General features: G+C 51.6%; 3 protein-coding genes across 3 annotated transcripts; 1 reads left to right on the top strand and 2 right to left on the bottom strand.

The window, feature by feature from the left end:
* Positions 1 to 20: 20 nt before the first annotated feature.
* On the top strand, positions 21 to 1,597 carry K460DRAFT_307622 (uncharacterized protein). Its single transcript, XM_040930074.1, has 3 exons — positions 21 to 382; positions 431 to 544; positions 596 to 1,597. Exons 1-3 carry the CDS (start codon positions 230 to 232, stop codon positions 1,268 to 1,270), a joined length of 942 nt encoding a protein of 313 aa, XP_040790481.1. The 5' UTR covers positions 21 to 229; the 3' UTR covers positions 1,271 to 1,597.
* A 446-nt stretch (positions 1,598 to 2,043) lies between these two features.
* On the bottom strand, positions 2,044 to 2,717 carry K460DRAFT_414564 (uncharacterized protein). Its single transcript, XM_040937679.1, has 2 exons — positions 2,432 to 2,717; positions 2,044 to 2,377 (listed from the first exon to the last, which is right to left on the bottom strand). The coding sequence occupies exons 1-2, from the start codon at positions 2,554 to 2,556 to the stop codon at positions 2,263 to 2,265; spliced, it is 240 nt and encodes a 79-aa protein (XP_040790480.1). The 5' UTR covers positions 2,557 to 2,717; the 3' UTR covers positions 2,044 to 2,262.
* A 3,842-nt stretch (positions 2,718 to 6,559) lies between these two features.
* K460DRAFT_333414 (WD40 repeat-like protein) lies at positions 6,560 to 8,514 on the bottom strand. Its single transcript, XM_040930878.1, has 4 exons — positions 8,406 to 8,514; positions 8,186 to 8,354; positions 7,198 to 8,136; positions 6,560 to 7,146 (listed from the first exon to the last, which is right to left on the bottom strand). Exons 1-4 carry the CDS (start codon positions 8,422 to 8,424, stop codon positions 6,972 to 6,974), a joined length of 1,302 nt encoding a protein of 433 aa, XP_040790479.1. The 5' UTR covers positions 8,425 to 8,514; the 3' UTR covers positions 6,560 to 6,971.
* Positions 8,515 to 11,828: the final 3,314 nt, after the last annotated feature.

Raw genomic sequence — 11,828 nt, 5'->3', positions numbered from 1 at the left:
AGTGGGAATGGAGGTTCAAGCTTCGTGCAAATCGCGTCGATGTGACACGAGCCAAACGACTGCACCGGATTGGTCGGCGGTGCACGGGTTCCTGACTCCCACCCTCTCCACCGGGACATCGTTGATACTCGACGAGACGAATATAAAGCCCCCCGGTACCCTCGATATTTAATGCGCCACGAGTTGTTTTCGTTATACAATCGTCTTCGCACCTGGCCATTCTTGCATCATGCGTTTCTTCGCTATTACCGCGTTATTTGCGGGCTCTAGCGCAGCACTCTACATCCCCGAAGTTTCGGAAGCTCTGCAGAACATTCTGAAGAAGACGGATAAGTCCGACAAGTACAAATATCCCACAGAGTTTACCCGCGAGATCTTTCCGGTAAGAGCCTAAGATGCAAGCCTTTCGATGGAGCTGACGACAAATTAGAAACCGTTCCATAGTCATAATGATTACTGGCGCGATGTGCCATTCTACTCTGGTCTATCATACGGTGCTGTCTCGATCGAGGCAGATGTGTATCTAATCGATGGCACGCTATATGTAAGTCTGACGTGTAGAACGAGTTCTGGACAACCTTCTCACCCATATCAGGTCGGACATGAACACGCTGCGCTCACGAAGAAGCGCACACTAGATTCTCTCTACATCCAGCCTATCCTAGATACCCTGAAGCGTCAAAACCCATCTACCCCCTTCACGCAACCTGATGAGCAAAATGGCGTCTTCGACACTGCAAGCTCGCAAACCCTCTACTTATTCATCGACCTCAAGACCCCAGCAAATGTAACGTGGCCCGCCGTCCTCTCTGCCCTGGAGCCACTCCGAAGCGGCAAGTGGCTGTCGACATATGACGGCAAAAAGTTCCAGACAAAGCCCATCACCGTGATCGGAACCGGCAATACGCAACTCGCGGATGTGCAGAACTACCTGCCTCGCGACGTCTTCTTGGATGGACCGCTTGCGAAACTCAACACCACTGAATATGCCAATCTCACCGCCAACGAGTCTCCCATTGCATCGACGAACTTTGAGGAATCCTTTGGTGTGGTGAAGAAGCGCGAGTTCAACGTGACACAGCTGGATATCTTGAAGCAGCAGGTTGAGACCGCGCACAAAAAGGGCATCAAGACCAGGTATTGGAATCAGCCCAACTATCCGGTCGGAACGAGGAATGCCGTGTGGAGAACCTTGTGGGATGGAGGTGTTGACTTGTTGAATGTGGATGACTTGAAAGCGGCGGCTGAGTTCTGGGAGGGCGCTGGTTGATTACGTAGACATTACCGTTGGGTATAATGGAGGGCCTTGAGATGGAAATGGAGGGGCCAGATGATTAGTCGCGACAAGATGCAAAGGTTCCTGCCTCAAATTTGGCCATGTTATAATTAGATGTGACTTCTAGTGCGGCCGAGAGGGATTTTTCATAAGTAAAGTGTGGCATCTTGCACTTCGCGTTCCAGAGAACACAGTATTGGTACTTTCAGACTGTGTATATCTGGGAAACTCCATCTCCCAGATCAAGATCTGCAAACCTGCCGCTGACCCGCACAATTTCCGAGTGTCACGAGAGCCGGGAATTTTGGTAGCTAAAGAAGCATATGAAGATCTCTGCTCTTAGTGTAATTTTGCCATTTCCTGGATACGCCTAGCTAGGTATCGGCAACTGCCGCTGGCCAACTAATCCGGGGATCGTGACCAGTACAGCATGTTGTTTGGACATCTTGAGAATTTGATTGGCGGGTTGAGGTCCGGCTTAACGGCCATGAACCACAAGGCGCGCCGAAAGCCCTGCATACATTGTCTCCGGGAGGGTTATATGAGAGTAATGCCGAGAGTAGGGCCTAATCATATGTGCCAAGGTGGGCAGCCGGTCGGCAAATTGTTAGGTCGAGTTTTAGGGGTCGATGCCCAACGTCGGGAGTGCGAGTGGTCTGACCGAGACCGCACGAGTGGGTACCAGAGAAGTGTACATGGAGCAAAGGTTTCAAATAGACAGATCATGATGTGAGCCATGAAGGAGAATGATGATGAAGTCCCAGAGTGGGAAGTAAATTGATTTCATAACAGGATATCTTGCGCTAGCAAGCTCTAACGCCTATCCATGAGTGCCATCGGCAGTGCCCAAGAACCGCAGTATTGCCAAACGCCATTCCTTGAGATAACAACAGAGATGATAGTAGATGTGAATGTATCGCTGAACGCTAAAGATGTCGTCCCAGACGACAGGGTGTTGTTGTACAAGAAGGGGTTGTCGGCAGCCACTATGAGCTGGACGAGTTGACGGACTCGTGCGATGAAGACGCTGAAGCTCCGCTTCGTCGACGGGCAGAGTCGGTGGCAGTTCGCAGTTGGCGCTTGGTGTGTTCGTGCATGATCCTTGGAACTGTTAGCACAGATGAATATGAAGAATGAGGGCGAAGCAAAACATACCTCTGGTACTCTGTCATGGCACGCTCAGGGTTCTCGAGGTCAAAGTTATTGGCGAAGTTGTGCTGAGCGCTCATGGGCTCGGAGAAGTCATCGGAGATGAAGACGGATTGACGTGTCTCGGACATTTTGATGTGTGGTGGTAGTATCAAAGGTTCGAAGTAGTAAACCAAGGTAGATGATTGATGGTAGATGTATGTATGTGCAGGACGAGGATGTCGAGATCGAAGATTTGTAGGCGATCGGAAGTCAGTTGGAATGCTAAGATATCGAGACACCGAAGATGGCGGGGTGAGCAACTAAATAGCATTTAGACTGCAAGAGTCCGTTGCGACGGCAGCGGGCAAAGCCACCATCCATCATCAAGGCCGCAGGAGGCAAGAGATCAACACTGCTCATCGGCTCACAAAAGACCCACTCACACAAGGATCGTTCGGTGAGCGATCTGCAGGGTCCTTTCTACCTAGGGCTAAAATTTATATCATCATCTTCGGGGTCCACAAGCAACCAATCAAAGAGTGTCGATAGAAAGGCCCCTGGTCGGCGGCGCACACAGGAGCTGGGATGTAGCGGCTGGTGATGACGATGGCGGCACCTGTGCGTGTGTAGGGTCTCAGGTCTCGAATTGCAGAATGCACTAGTCACCCGCGGGCTGGACCAGTGACGGGCGATACCTCCAGTCTTAGTGGTGTCGCGGGACGAAGAGAATCAGGTATCTCTACACCCTACACATGAGTCGTCCTACATATGAATCGTGTAGGAGGCTGGTAATAGTACAGCGGTTGCCTGGCTGGAAAGAGCCGCGAAAGGGCCATCAGCTGCGCCATAATCCAAATGCTCTCCTCCAGGACACCTGTGTAGTGCTCATTTACCACAGCAGCAGATGTGCCCCCATGTGATGCACGGGATGGCCATGACGCACGCCCATGATGTCAATGTTGGGATTCCAGCGAGTTGGTTGTGCACCAGCAAACTTCAAACCAAGCAGTTCGACTCGAAACATTCCAAAGGGCCGACCGGACCCAACAAAGCGGGAACCACTTTGAGCATGCGTGTAACCATGCTCAAAGTGCGTCATGCCCGCTCGATGCGGTCATAATCCCCACAAATATAATCTAGAGCTAGCCGCATCAGCAGCTAGCTCGCCGTTTGGCTCATGCACTGGGCAGGGCGCAGTGTTTTGCCTGAACAACGTCAGTTGACGATGGGCAATAGTTCAGCCTCACTACTAAGAATCTAGGTCGACCCCCGAGGAGCTGTATCCAACAGCTGAAAGATGCAGGTACCGCGCGGGATTCATGTCATACCATGTCATAAACGCCTTGAGAAGCATCAGCCTTGGAGAACAGGCTGTGTGCGACCAAACGGGATGAGCACAGGAAGTCGATTGCGTCGTTTCGAACGGCTCGTGTGCAGCGGACATTGGAGAACAATCATGCACCATCACGGATGCTGATACACCGCGAGCACCTAAGGTTTTCAAGCGGTAATCAAACGAGCTGTAGATATCCATACTCCTCACTCGATAATCTCGTTAACTACATTACAGTACATGTCGGTACATTTCACCGAAGGCCTCTTGCCTTGCTTGCATCTGCACGATCCCTCCCTCGTCAGTCTCTCCCGGTTATTCTGTGGATCGGAATCTCCTTCCCAATATTCGATAGCAGCTTGATGCAATTCTGGACACATGTCCATGATCCTATCTCCACTCTTCCCACTCTTCCCACTCATCCCCTATTATCCCCTGCTTGAAGCTCGTCGTGCTAATCTGCAGATCACATGAGCAATGACCTCGATGTTTGCCACCCCATACCTCATCAAGCGCCACCAGAGCAGCCTACTGTCCACATCCCCGCTCTTCAGGCGCCCATCAATCACTGAATCACTATAGCACTAACGATATGCAGGGTCTTCGGTAGACTGCCTTTCTGTGGAATGGAACGTTAGATCAGCAATTCGAGACCTTGTCGAGTCACGCCTATTCGGCGGAAGGACGAATGGGATCAGCTCTCGCCTCGCAGACCTCGTAAAGCTGCCGCTTCGGCTTCGCTATTGGAAGCCTCGGCTTCGTCGCGAGGTTCCGAAACTCAGCGGGATCCCTCAGTCCGCCGACAGCCTCTCTCATCGATTGGGGCATAGCATGGGTTACCCACGTCAGAACACATCCCTTCTGCTTCTCACGTCAATTGCACACCGATTCTCAGCAAGCAGATAAGCTTCTTGCACCACGGCTATGGCGCTCCCACCTCAACAACCTACATCCCCAGCCAAGGGCCGCCGTGGACAGTATCGTCATACTGGGCCCGCTAACCACATCTAACGTGGCCGCTCGCCAACCACCGTGGATATGACATAACGGTCGTTTAGTTCCACGGGCACGTCGCTGCATGCCGCTGCATGCGGTCTGAAGCTGACAACGTGTAAACTTCAATTTAGGCACGCCGACATCATATGCACTATGGGACTGTGTTTTTCTATTAGGTATATGCATGCTTCCATCGCGTAATTATTCCTTACGCGCGCTATAGAGCTATAGAGACACTATCATTCATAGTAGCTTCTACTCTTGCGAGGATCCGCCGCGGTATAGAGAGCTTGCACGCTATCAACATGAGCTCCCTAAGTTGTAATGCATCAGTACCGACAGCCAACATCTTGGTACAACTGGACCAATCTCGAGCTCACCTCATAAGGCTTTCAAAGCGGCTTGTAATGCGCACAGAGGCAAATCGGCTCTGTAGCTTCACTCCTGACCAGCAGTCTGCGCTCTTCGACCAAAAAAAGATCAACATATTACATCACGGCCCCTACTTTTTTGCTGAGCCTTCCGTCATACCGCGAGCTGCGCGCGTCGCGATAGCGGTTGTCACGCCCACCCACTGGGGGCTCGTCTATATGCGTCTAACTCGCGTCATCTTATGACGCTGCGCATGGTCTGACCACCCCCCCTAGCGCAATCCTGCATAGTGAGGCAAGGTCCGGGGCTGCACGACGGGACACATTGTGCCTACGGCACACGTTGCGCTTGAGACACGTTTGACCTCCTTTTGGATCCCGTCTATGGTGATCCCAGGCTCAGATCATGCGGAAAACAGGAATGGCAGAGGCTAACGGCTACAGTCTTATTTTGTTCCATGGCATCGAAGTGACGACTAACAATTTTCTGATATTCTTGTTGGATTGCAGTGATATGACTGCCCTGTCTTCTGAAAATCAGAAGCTCGAGCTAGACTGTTCCTATCACTCCCTCAATCCGCACCTACTGCTAATTTCACTCTTGAATGACAATGCTGCCCATCCATCCAGGCATACACAGTGCTCGTAGCAACTATTCTGCAAGACAATTGTCCTCCAGTTCAAGGAGTACCCGTTAGCCCGAGATAATTACTGCTAAATTGGGACTTAGCTACATCTCCAATGCGTAGTCGTTCGGACTCTATAGAGCGCACTGATACCCTATCGGGCTATGGTATAGTTCCCACATCTCGACGAAAAGACCCGCACAATCATACACAGAGTTAACGGAGGACTGCGAACAAGAATGTTGTTCTTTAGCGGATGTACTGACTAAAAGGGTAGATAGGTGGCGTCCTGTGTTGAGAGGTTTCTATCATGAGAGGGTGATTCGTTTTGAAGGTAGGTACACGTATTATCTAGAGCTGAAACTTCGTGTTGTAGTAGCTAGGGGTTACAGACACACAGGTTATGGAGACACTGACCGTGGCTCCTCACTAGCTAAAGGGGGAAAAATGTTTGTAGAAAATACATTCAATAATCCCTGATTTCACCGTCCTTTCGACACTCATCATTCACTTACCTTCTGTTATGTCCTGAAACAGCACGATACCTCCCTTACTAGAACAACGGTAAGCAGTACTATCGTATACCTCTGCAGCATACCTTTCGCACCTAATCCGAGTATTTCTTGTACAGGTGGCGGATTTAGCCTGCAGTGAGCAGGGAATGTTGATTTATAATTTAGTTGGGATAGAAATTAAAATAGGGTGGGAGTAGGATAGTAACCAAGGGAGGTAGAAAGTCCATCGCATGGCTAAAGCGGTCATGCCAAGGCGAGAGGTACTGCTGTCTCTTCTAGGTTTTAGCGTTAGGTTGGTACCATGAGATGAGGGCGATGAACTTATATTGGATAGTTGGTCTTTGATTAGGATGGATAGCTTGTCACGATACGTCACGAGGGAAATGTATGTACATTGTTGCATTGTCGATCTTGACTAGGTTCATATTGAAAGAAGCCATGTAGAGAGAACATGATTTCGCGCCGTCGGATATTCCCGTTTTATTACGCCGAACGCCGTCTTTGTAAAAGCCAAGACCATCAATCACACAACCATGGAGTTCAAACGTTGAGTCGCTTCCTCTAGCTCTTTGATATCGCCTGATGCCAGCGAGCTTAGATCTGACGTAGATGGAGGTAAAGAAAGAGGCGAGGGATATGTGGAGTAGCTAGGAGGATGAGCACACGAATCATGATTCTATGAGCGTCGCGTCAGCTAGCTGCCTGACAGACTGCATGAAGAGCTCAGTCTGAGACCTCTCCGTGGTTCACGCTTTTCTTCAGAGGCTCGACAAGCTTGCGGGATGGACGGAAGATCTGCAATTGGTTGTCTTCGGCGGCGCCCATCATGACCCAGGGGTCGTTCTTGTTCCAGTCGAAGTCGCAGATGCGGTTGGTGAAGCCGCCGTGCATGAAGAGTCTGGAAATGTCAGTATATGTGAGTGGGAGAGGTTGAGACGTGGAAGCTTACAGCTCAGGTGGTCCATCATCCGCCTCCTCATCTGTCTGCTCGTCGCCAATCTTGCTGAGATCCCACAAGCAGACACGACGATCATAGCTGGAACTGGCGAGAATAGCAGCGTCTTGGGGATGCCACTGCAGACCAATCACGTCGCCTCGGTGACTTTGCAGGCTGTGCAGCTTCTTCTCAAAGTTCCGTAGATCCCAGATGCCGACTGTCTTGTCCGCGGAGCCGGTGGCCATGGTCATCTCGAACTCGGGATGGAACGAGACGCAGTTGACAGCGTCATCGTGGGCCTCTTTTCTGTATAGCGCTTTCTTGTGTGATTCCATGCGTGTGTCGATGATCTGCCAGGTCAGGTCGTCGGATGCGGTACCGATGAGGAAGCTGTGGATTGGGTGGTATTGGACGTCGTTTACAGTTGCGCTGTGGACGGTGTAGGTCGCGGTAGGGCTGATGGTCTTGTTGCTTTTGGAGAAGCCGCTTTTGATGTCCCATGTCTTGACGGTGGTATCCTCATTACCTGTCACCAAGTGCCCTTCGTTTAGCGGACTCCAGCTCAGGCCAAAGCCTTCCTTGGTGTGTCCTACAAGCTCTGCCTCAAATTTGACAGTGTCGTCCTTGGGCTGTAGAGGATGCTTGGTCCGGTCGAAGATGAGTACCTTGCCATCTACACATAGCGAAGCTATTATGTCTGGGTTCTGGGGCTGGTAGCGCGCCTTGTTGACCTCGCCCGGGTGGTTGATCTTCTGCACAATTTTGAAATCGAAGGGCCGCTTCGCATTGCCGTGGCCGCCGATTTCCCCGCGCTCCTCGTTGAGCTCTGCCAGGTCTGGCACGCGGAAGTCTGGTATTTCGCAGTGGGCAATCTGGAGGTAGTTTTGCGCTTGGTTGGAGGTATGGGTTCCGAGGATGACGCGATGCTGGCTCATGTTGGTGCCCTCCACCCTATCGACTGTCAGTGCCTGTTCAGTCGTGGGTAGTCTGGGAGCTATACGGTTTCTTGTCTGGAAGCCACTGCGTGGTAAGGGTCGGCCATTCGAGCGCGCGGCCGTAGAGCATGTCGTAGAGGAAGACAGAATTCTTCTTCCATATTTTGTACTCTTCGTTGATGATCTTGTGCTCGACCTGCTCCTGGTCCTCCATCTCGCGCGAGTCGAGGGCGTCTGCCATGCGCTGTTAGCAGTAGTGCGAAGATTTCGAGGAGGAAGACTTACCGCTCATGGTTTCGTCCATGGTGCTGCTATGCGCTTCAAGCTGATCAAAGTGGCACGAGGATGCGATTGCGATGGGCAAGCAAACTGGGCGAGTGAAAGCTGCGGAGCACGACGCGCTTCGCCAAAGTTCGCGTTTGGACAAGCGACTAGGATTAAGAGCCCACTAGGGCCGCCGCCCGCCCTTCTTGGCGCTGCTGCAGGCACATCAAGGCCGTCTGCCACCTTGGACCGACTCTTTGAAGACCTCAGCGTCGAGAATCACCCCTCTACTTTCTATCGCCCTCACCTCCCCCTGCGCCTTGCGCGCTCCTCGCTATTTAGCCCCTCCCTCCGCCTCTTTCGCCATTACCACCAAACCCCGCCTGTGCATCTACCCACGGCGCACCGTCTGTCGCCTTAGCATCCATCTCCAAACTATTCGCTAGACACCAGCACCAACCATGGGTGTGCCCAAGTTCTTTCGATGGATGTCCGAGCGGTATCCGGGCATCTCGCAGCTCATTGCCGAAAACCGCATTCCCGAGTTCGACTGTCTTTATGTGGGTAGCCTCGAGTAGCCTCATGGCGCATACAGCTAACAGCAACAGCTCGATATGAACGGCATTATCCATAATTGCACGCACAATGACAACGACAGCGTCACCGCGCGCAAGTCGGAGGACCAGATGTTCATTTCCATTTTCAACTACATCGAGCATTTGTTTGGCAAGATCAAGCCCAAGCAGCTCTTCTTCATGGCCATCGACGGCGTCGCCCCGCGCGCCAAGATGAACCAGCAGCGCGCTCGACGTTTCCGCACCGCTCTCGATACTGAAAAGGCTCGGGAGAAGGCGATCCGCGAAGGCGTCGAGATGCCTACCGAGGAAGCATTTGACAGCAACTGCATTACTCCCGGCACCGAGTTCATGGCCAAGCTCACCCAGCAGCTCAAGTACTTCGTCAACAAGAAGGTCTCCGAGGACTTGGACTGGCAGGGCGTGGAAGTCGTCCTGTCTGGCCACGAGGTCCCCGGAGAAGGAGAGCACAAGATCATGGAGTATATCCGACAGGCAAAGGCGCAGCCGGGGTACAACCCGAACCGCCGCCACTGCCTGTACGGTCTTGACGCAGATCTCATCATGTTGGGTCTGCTAAGCCATGACCCTCACTTCAGCTTGCTGCGAGAAGAGGTGACTTTTGGCCGTCAGAGCCAGACCAAATCCAAGGAGTTGGAGCACCAAAACTTCTATCTCATGCATCTCTGCATTGTTCGAGAATACCTAGAACTCGAGTTTCAAGAACTAGAAGAGCCTGGCGCTCTCAGCTTCCCATTCGACATGGAGCGAGTCATTGACGATTTCATTCTTATGGCTTTCTTTGTTGGTAACGATTTCCTTCCCAATCTTCCACATTTGCATATCAACGAGGGCGCTTTAGCCCTCATGTTCAACGTTTACAAGACGGTCTTGCCCAAGGGCAAAGGTTACATCAACGAAGAGGGTGTAATCAATATGGAGCGCTTAGCTCTATTGCTCGATGAGCTTGCCAACATTGAATACCGTCATTTCGAATCGGAGAACGCAGACGCTGCTTGGTTCAAGGGCAAGCGTCTGGAAAAGGAAGATGTCATGCAGAAGACGGCCAAACGCGGGACCATTATCATGTCCACCCAGCAGAAAGACCTCTTTTCGAAGCTCAAGAGCTGGGTAGGAAATCATCTGGAGAAGAAGGAGCAGCCGCCTCTGGATCTCCCCGTGTCTCTGCGAGCAGAAGACCGGAAATTCGTGCAGGAGCTTGCTGACAAGCTACACCTGCCCTGGAAGACGGTGCAAAATGACGATGGCGAGCGCCACCTTCAGATATCAGCACCACCTAAGCTGGTTGAAGACGATGAAGACGAAGAGGACGATACTGACGACGAATCAACGAAAGCGATTGTGCGGGTTATACAAAAGTACGAACAAGCTAAGATTGTCGATATATCGCCTGAAGAGGCACAATCGGTGATGCAGAAAAAGTACGATGAGAAATTCGACGCTTGGAAGAATGATTATTACAAGAACAAGTTCGAGTGGGATCGCAGCAACGAAGAGGAGTTGCGTAAATTGACAGAGAATTACGTGCAGGGACTGCAGTGGGTCCTCTACTATTACTACCGCGGAGTAGCATCGTGGCCCTGGTTCTACGGCTATCATTACTCGCCAATGATTTCCGACGTCAAACGGGGTCTGAAGGCGGATATCAACTTCAAGCTCGGCCAGCCTTTCAAACCCTTCCAGCAGCTCATGGGAGTCTTGCCCGACCGCAGCAAGAAGATTGTGCCACAAGCCTATCATCCACTCATGACGAGCGAGGATTCACCAATCGTGGACTTTTACCCACGAGACTTTACTCTGGACATGAATGGAAAAAAGCAAGACTGGGAAGCTGTCGTCAAGATCCCTTTCATCCAGGAGGACCGTCTACTAAAGGCAATGGCTACGAAGGAGGACCAGCTCACAGCGGACGAAAAATCCCGTAATTCGTTCGGTGTGTCGCTGAAGTTCACCTACGCGAAGGATCTGGACTTCATCTACCCCTCGTCTCTGCCTGGTGTCTTCCCGGACCTCCCGCACTGCAAGTGTATCGAAAACATCTACGACCTTCCTACTATGGACGGACTGGAATATTATATCGGCCTGATGGACGGCGCTAAACTAGGAGCAGATGCACTAGCCGGCTTTCCAAGCCTGAAGACCTTGCCGTTCCATGGCAAGCTTGCCTTTGCAGGCGTAAATGTGTTCCAACAAGACAGCCGAAATGAGAGCATGGTGATCACACTCTTAGGCACTGAGCCGCGACAGCCAGTCTCACACGCAAAAGAAAAGCTTGGAAAGGCAGTACATGTTGGATATCCTTTCTTGAACGAAGCCAAGGTCGTGAAGGTGTCAGACGAGCTGTTTGACTATGTCCTGCCTGAGAGCGAACCATTTGTTCCTATTGCCATACCACATGGACCCCAGGAGATTTCAAACTGGAAGAAGACGGCAACTCGTATCGAAAATACCTACAGCAAACGCCTTGGTATCAATGTCGGAGAAGTTGAGTCTCTTGTGCACGTCGAAATGCTTAAAGGCCTCAAGAAGACTGATGAAGGGGCCACTATCAAGGAATATGGCGAAGTGGTGGGGCTGCCGGCTGAGTATGCAACTCAGACCATTGTTGATGAAGTCATCAGCGCAGACCCTCGCTTTCTGGAGAAGGAGGCGCTCCCCATTGAGGAGGAGTTTCCTGAAGGTGCCCGAGCTTTCTACCTTGGCGATTATGCTTATGGCCGCCCTTTGCAAATCGTTGGCCATGTGGACAACAAAGCTACGATCAATGTTGCCAAGCTCAAGAAGAAGGAGCCTGATTTTGGACACGATATTGTTCGGCGTGCTGAGAGGACGACACCATACGTTCCGT

This window comes from Cucurbitaria berberidis (genome assembly GCF_010015615.1).
Source record: "Cucurbitaria berberidis CBS 394.84 unplaced genomic scaffold K460scaffold_2, whole genome shotgun sequence".
NCBI lineage: Eukaryota > Fungi > Ascomycota > Dothideomycetes > Pleosporales > Cucurbitariaceae > Cucurbitaria > Cucurbitaria berberidis.
Note: the sequence above shows the minus strand (reverse complement) of the source record. Positions and strands in the feature narration are given on the sequence as shown.